At 40.0% G+C, this 26,822-nt stretch overlaps 1 protein-coding gene across 3 annotated transcripts in view; it reads right to left on the bottom strand.

Moving 5' to 3' along the window:
• The window catches only part of stab1 (stabilin 1), a 149,469-nt gene that overhangs the window by 31,333 nt on the left and 91,314 nt on the right, over positions 1 to 26,822 (bottom strand). For all 3 annotated transcript variants that reach the window (XM_076269084.1, XM_076269083.1, XM_076269086.1), the window contains exons 38-50: positions 25,286 to 25,481; positions 18,391 to 18,492; positions 13,956 to 14,001; positions 13,734 to 13,810; positions 13,015 to 13,140; positions 12,697 to 12,770; positions 11,446 to 11,517; positions 5,650 to 5,769; positions 5,498 to 5,545; positions 5,323 to 5,403; positions 1,533 to 1,685; positions 1,182 to 1,313; positions 1,041 to 1,100 (exon numbers count right to left, since the gene is read on the bottom strand). In XM_076269084.1, coding sequence (XP_076125199.1) covers positions 1,041 to 1,100; positions 1,182 to 1,313; positions 1,533 to 1,685; positions 5,323 to 5,403; positions 5,498 to 5,545; positions 5,650 to 5,769; positions 11,446 to 11,517; positions 12,697 to 12,770; positions 13,015 to 13,140; positions 13,734 to 13,810; positions 13,956 to 14,001; positions 18,391 to 18,492; positions 25,286 to 25,481 — 1,287 coding nt within the window. The remainder of the gene's footprint in view (positions 1 to 1,040; positions 1,101 to 1,181; positions 1,314 to 1,532; positions 1,686 to 5,322; positions 5,404 to 5,497; positions 5,546 to 5,649; positions 5,770 to 11,445; positions 11,518 to 12,696; positions 12,771 to 13,014; positions 13,141 to 13,733; positions 13,811 to 13,955; positions 14,002 to 18,390; positions 18,493 to 25,285; positions 25,482 to 26,822) is intronic.

Raw genomic sequence — 26,822 nt, forward strand, 5'->3', positions numbered from 1 at the left:
GCCACATGTATAGCATAATATTAATAATGATAAGCATGGTGTTAAGTTGGTATAAACAGCTTTCATTCCTTTGGAAATAGAAGCATGTAATGACATGATGCTAGCTAGACATGTTCTGTTTTCAACTAAAAGTGAATTATGAGCTTGGTAGCCAGCTGAGTGGAATGCGTTTCAATCGGCATATCATATGCTTCATGTAAACAAATTATTGAAGACTTCTAGACTCACCAGTTCCATTACACAAAAGCAAAGACAACTCTTTATATTATTGTCCATTATCCAAATCACAGTGAGTGCAGCCTATGTCAAAGTGCCCTGGCTCTGCACTAATTAACTGGTCAGTAGTGGGAACTGGATTAATCCGCAATCTCCTCTAACCTCGTCTTTGTTGCCTTCATGATTTCATTTGATAAGCTGGAACCTGCCACTCGTTTTCTCTCCTTCATATGCGCGCTTAGACACTTTCTCAATTAATCTTCTTAATGGAGAGGACCCGAAAATTATCATCTTTATGTAACATGCTATTGGTGCATGTTGACAATTTAAACTCTCTAACAATAGTGAAAAACAGTTTGCAGTAAAGCTACTATTTGGCTAAATGTTTGGTCCCTCCTCTGTCTTTTGGTGCCCTACGCACAGTGCGTGATGCGTGTGGTGGTAGCGGCAGCACTGATCAGGCAACTTTTTAAAACTGAAACTTTTCGCCTACAAACTCCTCATGTTCCTCTCCATCTTCAGCTAACTCCATAGACAATAAAATAAACGATCTTGCGGCTTCAGGTTTTGTGGCTTCCGTTACATGACATCAGCCCCCCACAAAGGAAATAGATAAACACAATGTGTTAATTGTGTTATATTATATATATATATATATATATATATATATATATATATATATATATATATATATTGTGTTATATTATATATATATATATATATATGTGTCATAGGATAATAAAGGCAATAGAGACACAATTCATTGAGATTTAGAGACAGAATTTGATTGAAATCCAAATCTAAACATGTACACTCTCACTCACCTTTAGCAGTTTACTAAATTGGCTGTAACCATATGCCTCTGCTGCTGCGGTCACGTTCAACTAAATTAAATGAAATCAAGGTTAACAGGAGAAATATCATTCGGTAAACTATGGTGATTAAATACAGATAAGATCGCATACCTTTGGTGAAATCACTACTTTTGAGCTCAAATCATATGGGGTTAGGATTTTGTCTAAGAAATGTATAACTCCGTTTGAGCTTAAATGGTCACTCTGGACTATTTTTGCATCCTCATTAAGGTACAGGACACCCTGTAAAAATTACAAATCAGATGAAGCTGAATCAAAGCACAATTCTGATTCTTGGTCTATTCAACAATATACTAATACATATAGTCCTACAACAAGCCTGAAGAGCCCTCATTGTGAAATCTCATGTACATTATGGATTGTTATTAAACTCTCAACAGTTTCTCCAGAGGAAATTGAGGAGGTACGTTTTTTGTGAGAGAGGACAGCTAGAGAATTTACCTCTTTGACACTGAACTTCAGTTCATGCCCAGATGCAGACACTACTGTGTCTATGGACTTCAGATCAGTCAGAGTAAGCTCCTCACAGGCCACAATATGATACCTCAACAAGTCAGGAGCTCGACTTGCATTGAACCATGGTGCCAGAGTAATCTGCCGGAGCAATTTACAGTGTTAGATGAGAGGATGGTGTAATAAAAGGCAATCAAATTTTAGAGGTACCAATATATTTGTCTGAGCCATTTCAAAATATCTTTAACAGTACATTAATGACACTTCTGGAAATGATCTCTTTCAAATGTTCTTTGCTTTACTCTCATAAAGGCATGTATCTATACATAAGGAAATTGGTCTTCATTTCATCACTTTTCAGGAAGAAATTAAACATTCTTTCAAAGAGCTGTAAGGGTACCAACAAATTTTCGCCACAACTGTAGTGTAGTTACCCCTAGTGTTGGGAGTAATGCATTATAAAAGTAACACCATTACAGTAATGTATTATTTTTTGTATTAGTTATTATTTACTAGTTAGATGGCAAACTGAATATCTTGTTTTCCCAATAATACAAATTTAAACACATGCATAAATCCTTCTTTATCGTAACATGCTGATTCCCAAGGGCAACACCCAACCGGGTCTGTGTAGACACTAATTATGTTAACAAAAGCGACAGGTTCAAACACACCTGTCTCCACTGGAAACAAATGAGTGCACAGAGAGCATTTCATGCATGTAGCCTGATTGAAGCGTTTATCAATGTGTCTTGATTGAATACTTGATTGCATTGCACTGTAACATTACAGTTAATGTGAGCTATGTTGAACTGATTTAATTTGAACTTATTCTGCTGGCCTTACACACACCAACAATATTGTAGAAGTTCAACACATAGAACCTGAAAATAGTATTTTGAAAGGGTGTCAAATCTGCAGTAAAAACATGATATCGGTAATGATATGCTTGCGTAACGTGTAATGGGGGGGGGCACACCTCCTTGGGACGGGTGCATCAGAGAAGGACCGCAGGGTCACCAATATCAAAGGAAGTAGAAAGCTCCCACACTGTCTTCATTTGCAATTGTAGCTTTTTATTGCAACTTTTCGGTCAGATGATCATGTGACTAAAAACCTACAATTGCAAATGAAGACAGTGTGTCCTTTGATACAAAACAACATAAAATGCACCATTGAGATCAATAAGTTTTGTATAGCATTGATGTAAAGATTAAATAACCAAAGGCAAATTTTGCTCTGATGTGATCACCTGAGAGTACCTGAGCACGGGTGGGGATATCCTGTTCAATTTCAGTGATTTTAGTGCCACCTGTGGTTACTCTATACAAAACATATTGATCTCAATGGAGCATTTTGGCCATGTTCAAGGTGGGAAATAAAAAAATAAAACAGAAAGATTTGACAGGTCAAATTGGTGTTTAAAAAAAAGGGATCATGGAGAATAAAGAAAAAATATTAAAAAAAATCTTTGTACATTCCCACAAGATATTAGGGCGCTCTGAAAATAAGATCCAAAATGTTTTTTTCAGACTTGTGAGGTCTGCTGTTCAGACTCTGAAGGAATTTATTTTCTGTTTATTGCTTTTTGTGAGAGTGTTTCTACTCATCTCAATAAGGAAAATAAATTAAGAGCCTATAGTATGTTGAGTACAAATATGTCTTAAAATGTTGGATCAACTTTGGGGGACAGCTATGACCATGCAGGATCATCCAGACCAAACGTGACGATTTTGCTACATACTATTCCTATTTACGTATGTACCAGCATGTACTGTAAAATTTGAGCCTCCTACATGGTTCTTGTGCTATGGGCTTGTGAACCTTGACAAAAAAAAGAGGCCGAACTAAATCAACACCCCCCTCCCCCCTAAAACTGGCTTTACTGTATCTTGGAAAGCATTGATCTTACATAAAAGTAATTTTACAGTGTGTCTCCTGGGTAACATAGGTACACCTGGTAATTTTTTTTTATTTTTTTGAGACCTAAGTGCATTGGCCCTGGTTGAATTGACATGGAATGACCCTATAGGGAACCACCACAAAGTAAAGAAATGAAAAAATGAAAAGAAAATACATTGTTAGATAATCTGTATCTATAATTGTTCATAATAGTTTAATTTTCCAGAAATAGGCTGCTATATTACCACAAAAGGTATTCCTGAGTAAGGAAAATAGGTAGGTATAAACCAATATCAAGTCTTCAAGCTTGTTAAATAAGAACTGCCTTTCCTATCCAAAGGCATTGAACGAGCAGTCTCCAAACAGGTCTCTGACTTCCTTTCACAGAACAACCTTCTGGATCCAAATCAGTCTGGGTTCAAAAGCGGCCACTCTACCGAAACGGCTCTGCTGTCTGTAACAGAAGCCTTAAAAGAAGCCAGGGCGACCGCTCGGTCATCAGTACTCATTCTGCTTGACTTATCGGCTGCCTTTGACACGGTTAATCACCGCATCCTTCTCTCTATACTCGCTAACATGGGAATCTCCGGTTCTGCTCTCTCCTGGTTTGAATCCTACCTCACAGGACACTCGTTTAACGTATCATGGCTTGGTCAGCTATCTGCACCTCACCATCTAACCACAGGGGTCCTCCAGGGCTCAGTGCTGGGCCCCCTTCTCTTTGCTATCTACACCACCTCCTTGGGACAAATTATCCGTTCGCATGGCTTCTCATACCACTGCTATGCAGACGACACACAGCTCTATCTGTCCTTTCCACCTGATGACCCCTTGGTTTCAGCACGGATCTCGGATTGCCTCTCAGACATAGCTACATGGATGAAGGCACACCACCTCCAGCTGAACCTCTCAAAGACTGAACTGCTGGTCCTCCCAGCTAAACCTACCATACACCACGACATCAACATCAAATTTGACTCCCTGTCTGTTTCACCTACCAGGACTGCAAGAAATCTAGGAGTTGTTCTCGACAACCAACTAAACTTCTCAGATCATGTTGCCTCAGTCGCCCGGTCATGCCATTTCGCACTCTACAACATACGGAAAATCAGGACTTACTTGACACATGCTACCTAACTTCTGGTTCAGGCAATAGTCATCTCACGACTCGACTACTGCAACGCCCTCCTGACAGGTCTCCCAGCCTGCGCAGTGAAACCACTTCAGATGATCCAGAACACGGCGGCGCGCCTGGTCTACAACCAACCCAAAAGGGCACATGTTACCCCGCTGCTCATCCAGCTACACTGGCTACCTATGGCGGCCCGTATGAAATTCAAGGCTCTAATGCTTGCCTTCAAAGTAGTCTCCGGTTCTGCTACCACCTACTTGAATGCCCTCATACAGACATACGCTACCTCCAGACCGCTGCGCTCCTCAGACGAATGACGTCTAGCTCTACCACCGGTACGCTCAAGCCAATCCAAACTTTTCTCATCTGTTGTTCCTCATTGGTGGAACACACTGCCAATTCATACAAGGGCAGGGACATCCCTCTCCATTTTCAAAAAACTCCTGAAGACCCAGCTCTTTAGAGAACATCTCCTCTCATAGCAACACACAACAAGTCTTGCTGATCCTAGCACTCACCAGCCGTCTGAAACTGACACGTAACTGTTAAAAACAGCACTCACTGATGCACTTATTCTTACTGTACTCTAATGTTTTTTAAATTGTCCTAAAAATTTTGAGAATTGCTCTAAAACTTAAACTGTTTACCATGTTGTTAGTCGCTTTGGCTAAAAATGCGTCAGCCAAATGTAATGTAATGTAATGTAATGTAATGTAATGTAATGTAAAGAACAAGTAGCCTTACTGTTGAGTTTTCAATGTAATCACTGTGTGGCACAAAGACTGTTAGAGGTCCTTTTGAAAACATATCTCTGATCTTAGCAGTCTGCAAAAAAGGTAAGAGTAGTTAATAGCTTCTAAAACAATGTCAACTTCATCTCAATTGTCTTTTATTTCATGGAATTTAAATGTGGACTCACACTCAATGTACTGCGGTACCAACTGGCACCTGGAAGGCGTGATAGCTCCTGCAAAAAAAATCCTTGAAATAATTAAACAAATATAGCAGAAAATAACTACAAGAAAGATGACATTCTTAAACATTCACAGTGAACTATAGACAGATACTCACACGGGAAATGCTGCCTGCACAATTGAAACCATCTCCCCTGTAGCCATGATAGCAGGTGCAGTTGCGCTCCCCTGGGCCAGTCTGCCTACACTTGGCATTAATGCTACAGCCTCCATTTTCCTTTAAGTGCAATAAACCACAACTGTGGTAAGCAGTACTTAATGAAACACTTAATAGAAATATACATTCCAGAAATTATAAATGCTATGTGGGTTGCTTAAATGAGGTGTACAAACACATTTGTCAGTGACAAAATATTTGGTAACACTTTACTTGAAGGTATCTACATAAGAGTGACATGACACTGTCATAACCCTAACACTAACCCTAACTTGTCATGACAAAAACGAATGACACTAACTCTAACCCTAACTTGTCATGACAAAAACCGAATGACACTGACAGAAGCGAGGGACAGAAGCGTTATGTCATAAATGTTAATGACTTGTTTATAATGTTTATGACACATTCATCACAGTGTCATCAAGTCAAGTCAAGTCGGCTTTTATTGTCAATTTCTTTACATGCACTGGTCATACAAAGAATTGAAATTTCGTTTCTTACTTTCCCATGCAGACATAGACATACTATAAATACAGACATAGACATACTTTAGACATAGACATAGCCATAGAAAATAAACATTAAATTAAAGTGCGAGTCTGAAATATAGAACATATCAAAAAATAGAAATATAGGACATATATCAAAAAAATAGAGGTAGTTGTGTTGTATATTTACATAGTCCTAGCGTAACCTTCTGACAGAGTAGTAGTAGCAGCAGCATTGTGGCAGAGTGATAAATAACATTGATAACATTTACATGAAGTTTAAACTTGTGTGAACTGTATATTTACATTGATATGCAGTAATTTCAAGTATATCAGGCTTGATGTGAAGCAGCAACACGTTAGGCTGCGCAGTCACAGTGCAGTTCCACAGGGCGCTCCTGGGGGGGTGTTGGGGGGTTAGGGTAGACAGGATCCTAGGTTACTGGCTGGCTGGTGGGTGGGGGGGCTGTTAGTGATGGGAGAGTGGGTAGAGTGTTCAGCATCCTGATTGCTTGGTGATGGGAGATTGCTTGGTAATGGGAGTGATGGGAGAGTGGGTAGAGTGTTCAGCATCCTGATTGCTTGGTCGATGAAGCTACTTGCAAGCGGGAGCAGAGGCTCCTGTACCTCTTTCCAGAGGGCAGAAGGCTGAACAGTTCGTGTGCAGGGTGGGTTGTGTCCTTGACAATCATTAGTGCTTTGCGGGTGAGGCGGGTGGTGTACTGTAAATGTCCTGCAGGGAGGGGAGTGGTGCTCCAATGATCCTCTTAGCTGTGTTAACAATGCGCTGGAGGGTCTTCCTGTTCTGATCTGTGCAGCTTCCGCCCCACACTGTGATGCAGCTGGACACGATGCTCTCGATGGTCCCTCTGTAGAATGTGGTCATGACGGGAGGCGTGGCACTTGCCTTCTTCAATTTGCGCAAGAAGTAGAGGCGCTGCTGGGCTTTCTTCGCCAGTGATGCTGTGTTGGTGGTCCAGGAGAGGTCGTCGCTGATGTGCACCCCCAGGAATTTTGTGCTGCTCACTCTCTCCACAGCATCTCCGTTGATGGACAGTGGTGGCAGTTGTTTGTGGCCCTCTCTGAAAGTTGACAACAATCTCCTTGGTCTTGCTGACATTCAGCAGGAGGTTGTTGTCTTTGCACCATTTAGCCAGCAGGTCTACTTCTTCTCTGTAGTGAGCCTCATCGCCCTTAGTGATGAGGCCCACCAGTGTTGTGTCGTCCGCAAACTTCACCAGATGGTTGGAGCTGTGAGTGGTTGTACAGTCATGTGTTAGCAGTGTGAAGAGCAGGGGGCTGAGCACACACCCTTGAGGGGCCCCCGTGCTCAGGGTCAGAGTGCTTGAGGTGTTGTTTCCGACACGTACTGCTTGTGGTCTCTGCAACAGGAAGTCCAGCAGCCAGTTGCAGAGGGAGGTACTGAATCCTAGCTTGTCCAGTTTGCTGATGAGTTGTTGTGGTATTATGGTATTGAATGCTGAACTGAAGTCTATGAACAGCATTCTCACATATGAGTCTCTATTGTCCAAGTGGGTGAGGGCTGGATGGAGGGCAGAGCAGATTGCATCCTCCGTGGATCGTTTGGCTCGGTATGCAAACTGGAAGGGGTCCAGGGTGGGGGGTAGGGTGGCTTTGATGTGTGACATGACTAGCCGTTCGAAGCACTTCATGATTATGGGCGTGAGTGCTACAGGACGGTAGTCATTGAAGCATGATGGGGATGATTTCTTTGGCACGGGTATGATGGTGGCAGCTTTGAAAAGTGATGGGATGACTGCTTGCTCTAGAGAGGTGTTGAAAATGTCTGTCCTTCAACACTCGGCTTGGAATGTTGTCTGGGCCTGCTGCTTTGTGTGGGTTAATGGTGGCTAGTGTCCTCTTCATGTCATATCACTCTTATGTAGATACCTTCAAGTAAAATGTAAATATCTTTGCCATTTTACTATTTTTACATCACACTTTTAAACAATACCAACAACAAACAATATAATACAAGTGCCAATACAGTTCCTGTTCCTAAAGTTCCTTATTTATGGGTGTGTTCACTTCAAATTATCCCCTTTTGGGCTTTTCCCAAATCAAGGAAGTAACGTCGACGCAGCGGTAGATAGCAGCAGAGAGTAGAATCCATCAGGCAAGTGTGATTTAAATAAACTCCTGGTGTACTTACAAACTTTCCAATGCCTCGTTTTATGAGTACAGAACATAGTTGTACTTCTGAAGAAGTTTCGTACCATTCAGGGCATTATTAGTGGGGTAATTTATGAGATACTCTATAGGTTCCATAAGCGCCTGCAGAAAGTAATTTGTTTCTGACAGCGCTACTCGACCAGGGTTCGACCAAGGGAAAACAGGTTCTGGGAGGGTGTTTGGCTCGGGTCATGGTGCAAAGGACCCTAGGGTGAAATTACTCCGAATCATCACTTTAAACAACTCCCAGAATTCCCTGCCTTTCACTGCTCTTCGCTGCCCTACCAAGCAACTCCCCCAGGAAGTAACCAATGTAGTCTCTAGCCTCTGGCCAAAAAACCCTCAGATGATGCAAAATGATGATTTTGCATCATCAGAGGTTTTTTTCCAGACAAAAATCTCTCGTCTTAGGGGGACATGAGGGAGGGAAGAACGGTCATTTGAAAATACCAGGTTTCTACTGATACAAAGCTTAATGCTAATCTGCTAGGCTGAAGTACCCCTTTAATTACAGTAATTGAGTAAATGTACTCAAGTAATGCCCGCCACTTCAGACATGCATGAAAACATTTGAAAACAAAACTCAAAGCCATAGGTTATTTTGAGAATGATGACTTTCTCTTCAGCATTGTCCTAACTGTTAGACGAGGCATTGCAACAATGTTTACAGAGATAAATTCCATGTCAAATCAGCCTAGAAAATCGCCACGTTTAATTTTCCGTTTTAAATAGGAAAATTACCAGAAATCTTTTAAGCTTAATGCTAGCAAGCCAGATGCTATGGTCTAATCCGATTCAACAATCTATGCTAGGCTGGAACTAAAAGTGGTATCACCAGACTCACAGAATGGCTGGATGAACTGGAGAAAGGTACAAATCAATTGTTTAACTCGAGGGGAGGTAGAAATGAGCGTTATTCCCCAAATGGTGAAAAAACATTTTGGCACCTAAGCATTTATAGACAATAAATGTATAGGCAAAATCTGAGACGGTACAACAACCATTTTCCTGGATTCTGTCTGATTCGACTTGGAATTACCATATTTGAACATTGCTGGTAATATCAAGTGATATCATACAAACCCAAAGAAGACTTGACAGATGCTTCGGCCTATAGAATTTCATTTACGCAATAGATTCATAACATCACAAATTGTTCACATTTAATATAGCCTTACAACAACCACTGTCCCTCGGTTTCTGAAGCTACATTGAAAGCACAACTTAAAGCCTTCCCGAAGTCACAATGAAGCTGCAGAGCTGGAGTCTCCAAAGCACAGGGAGAAATTACGCATCAGGAATCAGGAACTTCAGATGGACTTAATTTGGCTACAAGAACTTGTGCTTTACAATCCATTTAGTTAAAATAATGCTATATATCTGCTAAAATAGGCCATTTTAGGACCATTTATCTTTATAAAATCTCCCCAGATCGTCCAGATTCCTAGGTCCACACATGTGGACACACCTTTTTCACTCACTCAGTCACTAGTCGAGTTTCCATTACAGAAACTGGAACTTGGTTTTAGAGGGCCGGGGCCGTTTATTTGTGTTTCCTTTAGACAAACAGCCCCCGTAACACAACGTTATGGGAACTTCTATGGGGCCTGCCTCGGGGTAGGTACTTCAGTGCAACTCGAGATGTAAATGAGGAGTGAACGACGTGTGAGTGGAAGACGTAGCAAGGCAGACATCAGTTACAGCTAAATTAATTAGAGATTAGGCTGTTAGCTTGTTGAGTTGAGGTAGTCAACACTGGATGAACAAATGTCCACTAAAAATAAACTTTTACTGGTTAAAATGTTGATGGTATATTCATTTAACTTCAAGCTGAAGACAGGCAAGCAGTCGTCTGACTCATCCAAATCACACACTGCATGCATGAAAGAAACACTAACATGAGACTTGGACACAATAAATCAGGCTACCCATCAGCTGCACTAATAAGAGAATAGTAGTAAGGTTGTATTGATTACCTGCTGATCCAGCATATTTTTTCATTACCTTTAGCTTTGCTTCTGCTTGAAAAGTGTCTAATATTCATAGCATGTAAGCCTTATAATATTGTAAGTTATACCAGGCACTTAACAGACACTAATGTGCTTGCTCTATGTTTAAAGCCACCTTAAATTATGTGTGTGCTTACTGCGCTACATTGATTTAGTGTCTCTATCCCTCTCAAAAATGTAGACAGAAGTAGCCTAGATTTCATGTTTGTGGGTTGTTGAAGTGTAGCCTGACTGCTCAATTGCATTTGACAAACTGCTACAGGGTAGGTTGTCACACTCATTAGATTTCACTAACTAAAGAGTGCTTTTAGAAACCTTCATTCAGCCCAGAAGATCCCGGAACTTTTCATTGTGAGATCAGTTAGGGATAATGTATAGAAAGCCGGTCATTATCGGAAAATAATTTCCAACAGGACGAACACAACCCCAAAGCGCCAGCTGAGGTTGCATAATGCCGGCACTCTATACATTATCCCGCTTATTACATGGCTACTTGACAAAACGAAAAACAATAAACTCCACATGATATGGCTCTTTACATTTATTTGCTACCATTTCATCGTGGCTTTTGCTGAGAAACAAACAGTTCGCAATACACGCTGAACTTCAATCAAACATTCTTTAGAACACAGCTGATCAGAAGTAACTGGACTACTTGCGGAGTGATATGAAAGACATGAATAAGAAGCACAAAACCCATTTTCCTTGACAGCGGTCTGTTATACTTAGCAATGGTCTGTTATCGAGAAGTATCACACTTCCGAACATTGGGAAGGCCCATTCAAGTGAATGGAGCATTCTGCAGCATTATGCAGCACCATGTAATAACAATAAGTAATACCTGTTTTTAGTCAACTTACCAGGGGTGCCAATAATTCTGGAGGGCACTGATCTATACCAATTTATGGTCATTAGGCAAATAACTTCTGAGGTTCTGAGGTTGTTGTTAGTGGGTTAGCTATAGAATTTCATCTTCATCTTAAATTTATGCAGACAGAGTTCTCTTGTTATTATCATTGAAGAGAAGAGGTTAAAGTTCTGACCTTCCAGCAGAGGTTGAGTGGGGCACACATGACTCCATCTCCGCTGTAGCCGACTTTACAGAGACATGCATGCTGTAAAAAATTACATATTTAATAATAAACCAACAGTATTGGGATACAAAAGCATTCTCAAGCCAAGCCAAGAATGACAAATAACAGCATTGTTTAGGAAATACAGAATTAGGACTTACAGTATGTATTAATTCTGGAGAATTGTAAGTACACAGGGTGAAGAAGCCTGAAGAAGGCTGCTTGTGCCACTACGCGTGGGTTGCTTCTCCCTATGTTTTTAAACGTTCTATGGTGAATTAGCCAGTTAAATAAAGGCTTTTTATATTTTTGAAGAAGAGTGCCTTGGACCCCCTTTTTTCTATTTACTACTGGATTCCCGAACCCAAAGAGCACCTTCAAATTTCTGATTGGAACTTCCTGAGCACCCTGGACCTCTTTGTCTTTTCAAGATTCCTCCTTTTGTTTTCTTGATCTTCTTCATTACACAACTTTTCCAGCATTTTGTTACCCCCATCCCAACTTTTTTTTAAAAACATGTTGCTGGTATCAATTTCAAAATGAATATATACTAGTGCAGTGCCCGTTCAAACATGCCATTCCTGTAGAAAACCTGTACAATTACATGCCCGCAGGTACACCTGCTTTAAAAATAGGATGATAGGGAAAAACATCATTCCAGCTAAGCATGCAATGCATGCATCTTGTCTCTTTGACTCTAACATCTCAGCCGAAGTGCTGCAGGCAGCTGCCTTCCAATGACGTTGTCTGAGCTGTTAGATCTATAGAACATGGGCTGATACTACATAGGCCAGTCATTTTATAATCATGGGGCAATGCTTTGGGCGAACGCAATGTAAGATTTTCTGACGTTTCAACAACACAACAGAGTTTGCCATCATTGCGAGAAGTTGCCAAATTTGTCGCTAGTCGCTAAATAACATTTTCTGTCGCTAGGCACTAGCTCCTACTTCTAAATGAGTTGAAGTATAGATACGAGTCGTTTTTTATCGATACGGAGACTTTTTACGCATGATCTCGAATTAATTCGGATTTTTAACCAATGCACACTTTTGCCATTGACGCAACCACATCGTACATGTTCATACCGATGTACCGATACCGTTTTTCCGATTATTGTAATTTCTCAAAAAAAAAATTCAAACAGGTTAAATTTTATATACTAAAGTAGAGGAAAAGAGGAAGTAGAGGAATGTTTTCCAAAAATATGCATGAACTCACCAAATCAGGCCCAGTTTTGATGCAGAGAGCATTTGTGTCACAACCACCATTGTTTTTAAGACAGGGGTCTGTTTCTGTGGTAAGTTAAATTAAAAAATTAAGTTACAGAGATACAATTACGAGGCAGGTTATGTTTTTCGGGCAAGTAAAAGCAACTAATACAAAATTATTATTTTGACAATTTCAATTTGTCCAATCTGTATCATTCATTGAGATTTAGAATTTAAATCCAAGGAGTACAGAGAAGTCATACACAATACAAGTATTCAAGTACATCCTCTCAAGTCATTTAAGGATGCTAAATTGATTTTCACTTACCCAAACATACAACTCCATCTCCATAGTAACCTTTATTGCAAGTGCACACCCTTTCCGCAGGACTGATATGTGTGCAATTTGCATTTGGTGAACAGCCACCATTATGAGACTCACACAACTTGATTTCTGTAGAGAGAGCCTTATTTAATAATTATTTATGTGTAAACCTACAACCATATGCTAATCCATGGTTCAGTACTGATGCTTGCTTTACATCTACCCAGTTCTATTGCATTCAGCATATCAGTGCATAGAACATTCCCAAACCTCTAGTATGGACACTAGTTTGGAAATTATAAATTGATAGTATCAGAGCTTTATGATTGGTGCCATAAAAGTATCGAAGTCCAGCCCTAATAACATATGGATAATTAACAATAATCAACAAACTCAGAAGTTTACAGGTTAATCAATGTGGGCACTGGGTGGGCAACATCTGCATACATCTCAAAACAAGCAAAGGCATAATATAGGGCTCGATGTTATAAAATACATGCCGGACATAAACAACAGTATCTAGTTTCCTTAATGCACCATCACCATCCCTTTAACCCCCTGGAAATAGCTGTGTGGGTTGTGCCCCTGGTCTATCCATGGCTACTGTGTACATATTTTATGTAATTGATGAACCTCTAATGAAACCTGGAAACACGTGAAATAATAGCACAAAGCCACATTCTAGCAGTAAAACCAGGCTATAATAGAAGAGACTTTCATACCTTTGCAAACTAATCCATCTCCTTTGTAGCCAGCTACACAAGAACAAGTTGGTGTTCCTCCATCATTTGAAATACAACTACAAGAAGTTACATTATTATCTTTAGAATATCTTAACTACAGTACAGAGGCTTGATAGCAACTGAGCTAATTTACCCTATGATATTGAGTAATGAAACTTGAATGTTACTCTTACATTGTTAACTCAATGTTTTATTACTTACTTAGCATTTTCAGCACATTTTCCTTCACATTTATCTTGTCCAATGTCTTCAAAACAAAAATGAAAAAAGAAAATAATTATAAACACTAACATTTAACACACACTAACTTGATTCCATAGTATACATTAGGGGTGTAAAGATTCACCGATACACGTATCGGTAACCGTTAAAGATGCCAGTGCATCGGTATGCAAACCCCTACATCGTTTAAATGTACTATGAGCCAGTCGAAAACCCAATTTTAAAATGACCAATCGGTTGCTGGTGAGCAAAGCTGCAGCAGAAGACTTAAAGGGACACCAGGCAACGTTTTCGTGTTAATTAATCATCTTAGTAAATCGGTATATGGTTAAATGACTCATTACAGGGCGAATGAAGACTCTCGCCCGCCCCTACTGCCTGTAGGAAGAATATCCCGCTTGCAAGTTCGGTGTATTGTACCCACCAACCTTCAGTCTCACAAAGTCTCAGACATCGGGGGAAGCAGGATCAGTTTACATCCTGCATCCCCAGCAAAGAGGCAGGCTAACGAAACGCTAGCGATTGTTGCAAACGTGTGTATAATGGCAGAGCCGGCGAAAAAGCAGCGAAAACCCTTGACAGAAGATCCAAAGAAAAGGAAAAGAGCTTCAGAACGAGCGAGGCCTCGCACACGTATCGACAAAGGGAGCTTCGTAGAGAAAAAGCATCAGGCTTGCCTGGTGTTCCTTTAACCTTAGAAATTATGCTACTTTCAAAATCAAAAGACTGACTCTGATTCGCTAACGTTCAACAGAGCATCTAGCCTAGACATGTAGACGCACCCTAGCGGCAGCTGCCCGGGCTAGTCTAGCAACTATCCGTTGGCTTGCGAGCTGGAAAATTTTAACTTCAATAGGGCCAATCACATTGTGTATAGAGACGTTAGGCGGGCTTAACATAACGATTGATGGCAGAGTTGCAACGGTTCGGCTTGAATTCCCTACTACTTGAAAACAAAGAAGATGGATGTTGCTGTTGGCGAACAGGCAAACTTTGTAGGGTGGAAGACAAACATGTTCTCTGTAGGACTGAACTATTAAAAGTTTGTACGGCATTATCACTGATTTTCTACAAGACTTTAGATTTGGAAAAAAGAGCAAAAAGAGTGACATTAAGGGTAGTATAAACTTATTTTGTAAGCATTTGGTCATTATTTTTTCCTGTACATACTATATTTCATTAATGTTGTACCAACTCTCCACATATAATGGTGGGCTTGAATATTTTAAGGATTAAACAAGGGGAGGTTATGTTTTTCGGTAATTTTCATAGGATTAAAATGGTAGCCAGTAGGCATTTTAAAATCTATGTAAAAGTAGCTCAGTGTATAAAGTTTGTCCCAGGGCCAAGAATGAAAACCCATAGGTATACAATGTAACCAAGTAAGTGTATATACAGTGGTATGAAAAGGAACTGCCTTTTTAAGGTCATGCCACAGCATCTCAATAGGATTCAGGTCAGGACTTCAACTAGGCCACTCCAAAGTCTTCATTTTGTTTTTCTTCAGCCATTCAGAGCATTAGCTAGCATTACATTTAAAAGTGACTAAGATTTCCGGTAATTTTCCTATTTAAAACTTGTCTCCTCTCAAGTTAGAAATTGTAATAAGACCAACGGAAAATGAAACGTGGCGATTTTCTAGGCAAATTTGACATGGAACTATATATACTCTCATTCCAGCGTAATAATCAAGGAACACCATGGGCGAAGCAGCACAATGATATCATGCATCACCTGAAAATAGTCCCCATAGGCTAACTTTCAGCAACAAGGTTGAGCTGCAGCAGACAAATTGGTTAGTGACTGGATTATTACGCCTAGAATGAGAGTATAGTTCCATGTCAAATCAGCCTATGAACATTACCAAAAAATGCAATCACACCTTGTTTTATCCTTAATATCTTCATGTGCATTTGTTGCAGAGAACTTAAATATGGGCTCAACATTAATAAAGTATTGTAGTTGAGACAAAATAATGATTGCTATGTGGATAAAGAAATTACTTTACAAGATCCTCAACATCACCAGCTTTGTACTGCATATCTAGGGCCTTATAAAAAACAATATTATATTAAGCATGGAGTACAAACATTTAATGGTCCAATCATACCAACAACCTGTCTGTCTTCCACCCTATAAAGAAATGACTTTAAGATAAGACATTTCTGAGAGTGTAAAAATGCTACAAAATCAAGGGTGAAAAAATGTATGAAAACATTGGAATTTAACAAAAATATTTTACAGGTCTTAGTTTTTGGACCTAAATATTAGGTAAACAAACTTTGAGCAAAATCTGAGACAGTGCAGCAACAATTTTCCTGGATTTAACTGAGTGATGACATTTTGGCTTATTTGAGAAAGAAATTTAGAAAGAGATTTCTTTCTTTAGTATTTAAGTAAGCCTATTTGAAATACAATCCCTCAGTATTTCGTTAGAAACTACATTTGATTTTTTCCAATCCTGCAAAATACAAATGACAAAATACATATTTCAAATACATCTAATCAAAATACTGCCTATGTCACAGCACCTGTGACCTATCATTAAAGAGCAAACACATTTTCGTTTTTAAGTTTTAAACTATTGTGATTGGCTCAACAGCTAAGTAGAAGGGTGAAATTAATGTATAGATCTCTATTAATGTGATTTCGTTTAGAGACATTTGACAGTTCTTACAGTAATGTCAAAATGTTTGTTCAGTCTTTCAATCCAGTCAATCAAGTCTTTGTGTCATTTTGGAGAAATTATAAACCCAATGACATACTGTACAATTAATTAAACATAATTAAAGTCTTTTATAGTGTTTTTATAGCCGAGCCTAATGTATGGAACATCGGTCATTATTGGGAAAATACGTCCTGACAGGGCGAACCGGACCCCGACGCTCCAACGCTGAACTTGAATCAAACACTCTTTAGAACACAGTTGATCAACCATTTGCCTTAACTTTTGAATGAAGTTCCATTGCACTAAGTGACCGGACTACTTGTGGAGTGATATAAAAGATGTAAATCAGAAGCACAAAACCTGTTACCAATGTTTCAGTGGTAATTACATGAATATATTTGACCATAGAACGTTGGGAAATCCCATTCAAGTCAATGGAGCGTTCTACTAGCACTGTGCTGAATCTGTATTAAAACGTATCGTTTCTGAAACTTATCGTAGCTCATGCATTTATATACATATCGAATCGTCTTATAAGGGAGAGATGCACACCATATTTACTCCCTCTTATGCAGACCGGAACGGTCCCATTTTGCTCCAATAGTAACGAATTACGTTGCTCTATCTTGCTAGTAATCAAGTCTTTGACCGTATGTTATTTTCACACCTATTAGGGGTTTGCACCGATGTCACGTTCTGGCCGGTAACTATGGTAACCCAGCACGCGCGGCCATATTGGCGGTACTCAGTGAATGAAGTACAATGGAGTATTATGCACTTTGGATATCTTATGTGATTGTAGCCGTGTCTAAACAACAGAAAAGCTCATCAAAATGCGTCTAAGATGCAAAGGCATATAGGGTAGGAGTAGGACCACAAGAAAAGGTGCGATATTTCGAAAAATTACGGATTATTGGCAGCGCAGATCCATATGAGTTGGGTGAGCGAGACGAAGTACCAAGTTCAACCACAAGCACCCCCCTTCCTCTGATAACTTCTGGCATTATTGTCCCTTCTCCCTGTTTTTTTAATAACTTTTGGAAGTCGATACCTACACCAGATGTTTTTCTCAGTCTAACCTATTGGTACAACCTAAAACACGGCAATAATTAACCATTTTCCTTGACGATGTTAGGGATTTACTTCAGTGCCTAATGCTTTCTAATGAGGCGAGTATCTCCAATATGGCGATGTCCAGATCTGATGACACGCCGTGCAAACCCCTAATCTATGAAGTAGCTCCAATTTTTGGGCTGTATCACACTTGTATATTAATTCGCTGAACTCGTGAAGATTAAATGAACTGTCACGTTTGCATCAGAGCTGTAAAATACAGATGTTCTAAACATAGCAACATTGTAGGCTAGCATAGACAGAGGTAATTTTAGCTAGTTGCATGGCAGTAGGCTAAGTAAAAAAGCAATGTTTTAAAGCTAAGGTTCATCAGAATCAAAGATTCTAGAACAGAGCTCTGTTCTAGAATCTTTGATCAGAATCCTTGGATATGCTCGCTTGACAACGGGTGAGATGGAACTAACGACTGGCCTTTGGCCATAGCAACCATCCATTTAGAACTAGTAACGGCAGTTTGTTCTGCAAGTTGAGAAATTAGTTGATTTGTGGCGGAAAGAAGTAGTACAAACAAGACAGTTTTAGTGATTTTAAAAACGTTTAAATTATAACAGGAAATGAACACAATGCAAGTGGCAACAGTTACATATGAAATTTAGTTATAGATATACAAACCAACAGAGCAATGTTCCCCTTTCCAGCCTTTAAAACAGACACATGTTCCATTGCCATCTATTCCATCCATACATTTGCCATTCTGCTGGTTGCATTTACACTCTGTAAGGGTAACAGCAAAAACACATTAGCTGTGAAAGAATTTGAGTTCTAAAACTAATAGTTCCAGTCCTTGATTGTGATTGGCTGAATCTCCGCTAGCACATGCCTAACAACGCCCCTTAGCTGTTGTAGAATCAGTGTAACCTACGGCCTCTCGGGGCTTATTGCTTAAATAAACAACCCTAACCCTGCTTGTTATGGCAGTGGAAACAAACAAGCATAAAAAATACATTTAAAAAGCTGAGCTGGAGAAGCTAAGGGTCGAAACTAGGACTGAACGATTTATTGGATTTGCGATAAATATCGCGATATGATGAAACACGATTTTCAAACTGCAAAGGCTGCGATTTGTAATATGTGACGTCACCAAAACGCATTATACTTGCGCTTGCCGACGCGCCAATGACTCTTCTCACCGACCACTGAAGAAGCAAAAAACGTAAACAAGAGGACCAGCTAACAGTGTCAAGAAAGGTCTGATCAGTAGAGCTACTTTGGTTAAAAATAAACCTCTTAATTACCTTTTGCTCGAACCTACCATGTCCCTGGTTCTAGTTCATAATTCCCGTGCTGCTACTCTGGCTGGTAACTTCGTTCACTTGTCCAGCTGACGATTAAAACTCCACGACTGTTTAGGCTGCACAGCAGCCATTCACCTGTGGACTGGGGACTTTGTTTACTGGAGTACAGTGACAGTGGGGGCATTTGCGATATCCAAGGGGGTTGGCGGCACAAACATTTCATCTCACAGGTAATGAATTGATGCATAATGTTATCCGCAAGTTGTTGACACAGCTAACCACTAAAAACCCAGCTGTTCTAACATTAGCTTACCAGCTAAGGCTCTAGGCTACATACATGCTGATAACTTTGCCTGTTTAAAGAGTTTTGTCTCCGCGATTGGCTTTGTTGTGATATGAACAAACTAGTTAATTTGCATGCATGCGTATTGCGCTGCGGTGTTGATGATGCTAACCTTTAGTTAACACCGAGCCGAACGGTCATTCGGCCGCATTTATTTGCGCTACAACAATCTACAGTAGTTTGTTCCGATTCACGTGCAAGTAGCCTACAGAGGAGAGGAGCGGGTCTGTGTGTGTGCGTGCGCGCGCGTGTATGGAGAGCACAGGACAAGGAGAAGCCGTGTCAGTGCCACTACATGTAGACCTATTTGTTAACTAACGAAAGAAGGTCATATCTACATGAAATAGAAACGAATCAGAATCATTAAATGTTTACAAGGCTGGAAGTTCAACAAATATAGGTCTACTAATGTGATTAAAGTAGTTAAATAAAATATATTTAATTCATAAATCCTATTCAATGACCTAATGCCATCATAACATAGGCCTGGGCTCCAGGAAAGAACAGTTTATGTTTAACTTATCTAATTTTGTGTTGGTCATACTATAGAATAATATATTGCTTGTCTTTGTTGAATAAGACAGAAGATAAAGAGCTTAAAAATAATCGCATATCGCATCGCAATCGCAATATTGGTGAGAAAAATCGCAATTAGATTTTTTTCCAAAATCGTTCACCCCTAGTCGAAACCCAAGAGGGACATAACCAGACCAAACTATTGCTTACAAAGTTTCTATCATCAATGGAAGAGCTGAAATGACAACTAGAGAAAAGAACCATGGCGGTGGAAGATCAGTGCTGCAGAAGACAACAGAAGATATGAAAGAGCAATACGCCAGAGCCCGTCTACGAAGAGCCTGTTCACTCTTAGAACCCTAGACTGTTTTAAGGTAATTTTCACTACCTTTAGTTATAAGCATTTATCCTGGTCATTGTAAGTGCCATTTACACATGCTATATTTTTTTCAGCACAGTCTAGGCTACCCAGGTCTGCCACCATTTCATATTAATACTTGCATTGATTTGATTTTGATTTTTAAATAATACAAAGACAAGAAGCATATTATACAATTCTTACATTTTGAAATGTATCTCACCACAGCAAGCTGCCAGCTGGACATGACTTTCATTTATGTGTAGGACAGACTGTCCTGAATCTGGTAATATAAGAACCATGGTGGAGGGGGACTTTGAGGCTGAGCAATGTACAGACATACATGTATGTGGTATGCGCCTTACAGAAATAAATGCCATTTTTTTTATTTAGTGATGAAAAATTACCTTTCTGCGCTTCATATCTGTGACACGAACTGATCTGACCTGACCTGACTTGACCTGAGTTTGCGTGTTAGCCTGTGTGTGCACTAATGGTGATTCTCTACAACAACTTTTTACTGCATTGCCATGAACAAAATAAAGGCAAAAAAGGTGTTTCTTTGTCGAACAAATTGGGATGCAATGTGAGCCTTGAATTGGATGCCATGCAGGAATTTGCTAGGATCTCAAATTATTATGAACATGCTTTGCCATAGAGAAACACATGATAGCGTTGGATTAGGCTTTGCCACAAAAACACACAAAAACGTGGGGTAAGTCGAGCTATATGCTTTGGGTTTGGGTCCTATATAAATAAAGTGGATTGGATTGGAAACCGGGCAGTTTGAACTTTGCTGCGGGCGGGAACGGGCGGCTAAAAAAAAACACTGCGGGCTTGGGATTCAGCCTAGTGTTGTAAAATTGTGAATGATTGTTAAAAGAGAGCTCCGTCTGTCTGTGTGTGTGTGTGGTTGGGAAGTGGGTAGAGCAGGAATAGAGAGAAAGAGGAAGCAGACATGTATATGCGACCGGAACAGAGTTGGTGGAATAAGTTTAAGTCTTGTTCCACCAGTGTGTGCAGTGTCCGAAATAAACCCCAGGCTAAAAGCCGGGAGTGTAACACACACGTTACGGGAGTGGGTGGTAATGGTCAAAAAATCAGTGGGAGCGGGCGGAAGCGGGATGAAGAAAACAGTCCCGCGCAGGGCTCTACTCTGTGTCTCCTCTTTCATCTGACATGCGTGGCATATCTATCCAATCACGGGTTCGTGACTAATTCAAACGAGAGTAATGGGTGCGCAGGTGAACGCAGAGAAGTGCAGACTGTAAATATGATGCAATTTAATTTCATTTCATGATTATTTTAAATTTTCATACTTGATCGTACAGACAAGTGTGTAGTCTCGTTGGAAAGTCCCACTTCTGCTCTGTCACCCATTAAAGGTTTCATCTCGCTGCGATGAACAGTTCCGAAGCAATATAACAGCGAAGAAAGGATTCGTTTTTGACACACTTTGCGTCAATCGGGTTCTAAGGGTTAAACCCCATTGTACCGAATTTGGTTGCAGTTCCACCAGAATTCCACTGGAGGCAATCGCTGATGAGTGCAAAATGAATGAGGGTCTATGGAGCTAGACAGCTAAATTTGTCTCTTTCTCCTGATTGTCGTTAAGGAATCGCAGATTCTATTGTAGTTTATGCAAGTTCAATATGGATTATAGAAAAGTTGAATGAACGAGTACTTATGTCATTTTCTTACAGGTTCGGTCGTTGTTGCCCATAACACGCTAGCATTGTGAATGACGTCATTGACACGTTTAAAAGGCTTTTTAGAACAATTAAGTGACTTTAAAAAATATAATACTCAACAGTGTGTATTTTCTTTGCCTCCCTTTTTGAATGCAACATTCAAACTACTAGATAAAATATTATATCCCGAGAAAAGTGGATTTTGAGGGGTACAGCTTCATAGACCTCCATTCATTATGCACTCGTTGGCAAGCGCGCTCACGTGGAAACAGAGAAGGAACTGCAACCAGGTTAGAAACCGGAAGTTTTCCGAGAGTGGAAGTTCTCCCCTTATTAGACATTCTCTGAGTGCTGCGCAGAGAGATACAGTAGACCTAGCAGCCAGATGTGAAGACCTGCATAATACTGTAGGCCTAGGTCAAGACGTAAGAATGTGATGTGTAACCTTGTCACGTTTTTGGCAGAATAGAGTCACTTAGAATGAATATTTTACAAAGCCTCCTTTTCTTATTTCAACCCCTCTCTATTCCAGTAGCACAATCCACATTTAAAGGCACCCTTAGAGGTTTTTTTTAACCTTAATATAACGTTTCCAAAATCATTTCAAGAGCACTTCTGCCATTGTTTGAGCGGCCCTCTATAGGCGATTACCGACCTAGCAACTTTCTGTGTTTGGGTAGGAACACTGCCCCCCACCCCCATTTTTAACAGAACTCTCTACCAGGGGTATCAATATCTACTATTCCATTTCTTAGTTAGCAGACCCTGAAAAAATGTAAAGTAAATAATGTGTGGACCAAAAACAAACTAGGTCTGGACTTAAGCCCAAAAGCAACTAAAGGGAACTGTGGCTCTGTTTCAGGCCATGCGCATACTAGGACATATAGAATTTCTCCCATTTATGGTGGATAAAGTTTATTGATGATGGACTGAAATAATTCATCAATTATTTGATGGGAATATACAATCATTCTCACAACTCCAAGACAAATGTACTTTACCCTCAAGGGACTTAGATATCTACAAATAAGACACTACATCGCAAAACACAGACTGGGATAACATCAAAAGAGAACCAACTAATATTGAGACTCATTTTATGTATTTGAACAATTTACATCAACAAAAAGTTGAGGTTGATGTCAGAAACTAAGCGCTTCTGTGAGCTAGTCAGAAATCTCCCCTATTGAGATGTGAAATGGGAAATGTTAATATTACTACACCCAGAGCCATGTAGGGCGCTGACTACCCACCCCCATCTGAAAATTCCCACCCACTAGGTTAGGAACTTTCTGTCGAAGATCTTCCATTTTGGTCGTTGGTCTATCGTTTCCAACCAGCACCATGCGAAAGAGTAGCCTATCAACAGTATTTTGAATAAGAGGCTACACAATATTTCCAAACATCTTTTACGCACCTGATGTCATCCATATTTCAAGTATACAAACATAAACTCTCCAGGACACGTCTCGTTCTTGTTGGCATTTTTAAGAAATATGACACAAGTCGGAGCGGGGTTGGTAACAGGGGCGGAGTGGCAATCGGGACGGTCAGGAGTTTTCCCGGTCGGCCGGCCGAGGTGCAGGCCGGCCCATAGAGCTTTTATCGCGGCCGTGAGTCGTACATAAGATGCATTTAGAATTATCCACGAAAATCTCCGAAAGTCCAACCAATATTTATACCACTCGCTCACTGTCTATATGTCATTCATGGTTACCCTGCACACTCATCTCTCCCATGCTGATTTTTGTGTAGGCTAGCCTTAATTTTTTATCTTAATTCATTTTTGTCTTATTTAGGCGTTACAGAACTTTCATGGTCACAAATTAAAAAAAAAAGACAATTTAATTTGTTTGTTTGTTCTTAAATTAACGCAGGCCTAAGCTAGAATGGAGCAAAGCCTCCTGGGAATGGGGAATGTGTTTCTGGTTTATCCAATGAACCGATTGCAGGTCAAGTCTATTTACAGAAATGTAGGGGGATAAATGAGCGGCTCCTCGTCTAATGGCATGACTCTACAATCGATAAGTTCGAGGAAAACTACAGGATTTTTGACAGTCGGCGGATTTGCGTGGTTGCTTGCTGTTTTACACATGGATGGAAGGCAGAGAGAAAGGTTAGCGGAGCTAAAGCATTGACGTTATTGCTAGGCAGAAACTAGCACAAGCTATAGTCTTATGTTGATATGTAGCCTAGGCCTAGCCTATGACTAATTAATGGGCCACTCAGGCTGATAAATGGTTTGTGGAACTCGTTGGAACTGTCTGTAAGCCTATATAGGCCTACTTTAATCGTTCTCTACAAACCTATTCAAAGTGCCTGCTTTTTCAATTATTTAATTACCTGTGTTATTAGGTTGACATTGTCTGTAGGCTAGGCCTTTTTTAAATTTATACAGGCAACTATTGGAGTGCTATGATACCCAGATATGTCCTTGCATGATGCTTGACATTTCCATCCACCCACAAAGCTGTTTTTATACTGCACTTAAATATCTAGTTCCTTACACATTTATTGAAAGTGCCTGGTTTGTGGTTGATTGGCTTGTTGTATTGCATTAGCAATAGTTCCTTTCTCCAAAAGGGGGGGGGGCGGTGCCGTCAGAATTTTCCCGGTGGATTTTAGTGCCCCACTCCGCCCCTGGTTGGTAAACAATATCCCGGTGGCTGTAATTCAGCCGTAGGTATGAGGCCAAAGGCCATATAACGTAGCTTAGCCTAGTTGGAAGCGACCCAGGCCACCCGGTAGTAGGCAGCCAATTTTACAAATGCTTTTAAACTCTGGAATAGGCTACACAACCTCTACTGGGCTTATATACCGACCCAAATAAAGTTTTACCCATTATCATTTAACATTGTTAGGCCATATTACATCATACATGCAGGTGTCTAATTGATTCTGATGTGGTTATTGCATTTAAAAGACGTTTCGGCTAAACTCCAATAACTTGACTAGTCCACTTTGAAAATTGAGCTGCTGATAATAATCTGAGAGGAATTTTACGCAAACAGCTTCAGGGACATGTTTTGAGCTACTCATACGTAGGTCTATTTTGACTTGTTGAAAAATAAGTATAATATGGGACCTTTAACAATATAATTCAACTCTGGGCCCCATTACACTTGTTTACCATCTACTCTGTGCCCATTTAAGGTGTTATTCAAGCAGGTAAACAGAAAAGATGTGCAACTGGTCTTAGCTGGGTGTAGCTTTGATGCCCTGGATGAGCAAATGTGTATGGAGTTCTAGTACCCTGGAATTTCAGTTATATAAGGTAAGGAAAACTGTTGGGGTCATGCAAACATTAGTATAAAACATGAATAGGCTAATTTATAGGTGTAAATGAGAAGGAAATACACCTTACCTGATGTGCAATTGCTTCCATATCGTCCTGGCTGACACATTTCACAAGAAGTACCATGAAATCCCTCTTTACAGAGACACTCTCCACTGCCTTGCACACCATCCTGACACTTTCCATTGTTAGAGCACCAATTGTCTATCTTTCCTGGGCATTTAAAACATTCATGTCCATAATAACCTGGACAACATGAGTGATCCTGTACATAGAGAAAATATATAATATATAAACAAAAATACATATGTTGCACATTTAGGTCCATATTCTCTCATTTACACATGCGTCCAGTTATACTGCAAATATTCTCCCCTAAGCAATCAGAATGTACCCATATTGTTTAACTTAGAACAGAATAACTTGAAATAAAAAATAAAATAAAAAAACAGGCCACAACATTATTTATTTCGGCTGTTGGGAAATAATGGACTTTCATATTAATGCTGCATTCAATTTGTCCTCTGAGTCGTTTACCAAGTTGTTTTCCATAATACTAACAGGAAGTTGCAAGTGGAACGCCCCCTGAAGTTGCATCCCAACTCATCAGCTCTTTTGAACCCTGAGTATCAGTGTTGTGCCAGTTTTTCACAGCTTTTCTGAACTAGTTCAAGTTCAGTTCATACATGCTCAAAGTGAACAGTTCACGTTCAAAGTTCACAATTTTAATTCTGAACTAGTTTTTCATTTTACTTTTTTCGTGAGATATTCAAATAAATACTTTTTTTCACACTACGAGCTAGAAATCACTATACGTTCTTTGAAGCTGCTCATTGTAGACATTTGCTCATGACACTGCAAATTGTGGGTTTCTTACCAGGTGATGAAACTTGCAGCAGTACAGACAAGGTAGACCAGTTCTATACTTAGTGCAATGAATTCCAGCCCTCCGCGCTCTCGTCGTTGCCTGCTACGCGGCGTTGCTATGCTTACCCCGCTCTGCTGCAATTCATCACGGGTAACGTTGTGCAGAAGCCAGTATGCTATTCAACTATTCTCAGCCGGATACTACGTTGCCCGCAATGCATTGCGCACACAATGTCAAAACCATTTCTGTCTGGTGATACATGATTTAAGCGGCACCAGCGAGAATAGAGGGAGGAACTTTCTCTCGTTGCGTTTCAAAAGAGAAAACAGATGTCACTCAGTTTTCAATGGAAAACAAATTCCAACGTTCATTTACAGTGATGTCTGCCGTTCATGACACATAATGTGATATAATTCATGTTCAAGTTCTTTATTAAAAAATGTGTTGCGTTCAGTTCAACGTTCACGAAAAAATGAGCGTGTTCAATGAACGTGTTCTTTTGAACTCGTTCACGCACAACACTGCTGAGTATCCCAAGTTTGAATTTCCAAGATGGCTACGTCAATTAACAGTAAATGAGAGCCATAGATATGCACTGTTTATTATTAGAGAGTGCAACACAAGGCGCTTTCCCAATAAAGTGATGAATTTTTCAACATGCACTCCAATTTTGTTAAACCAGTGTGGTAGTTCACAACATAAGGTGTGGTCTGGCATATGATCCAAAAATCACTTTCT

The sequence above is a fragment of the Alosa pseudoharengus genome, unplaced genomic scaffold (genome assembly GCF_046254945.1).
Source record: "Alosa pseudoharengus isolate Yale_2024_CS ecotype anadromous, Long Island Sound unplaced genomic scaffold, YU_APseudo_1.1 YU_APseudo_1.1_scf_5, whole genome shotgun sequence".
In the NCBI taxonomy this organism is placed as follows: Eukaryota; Metazoa; Chordata; class Actinopteri; order Clupeiformes; family Clupeidae; genus Alosa; species Alosa pseudoharengus.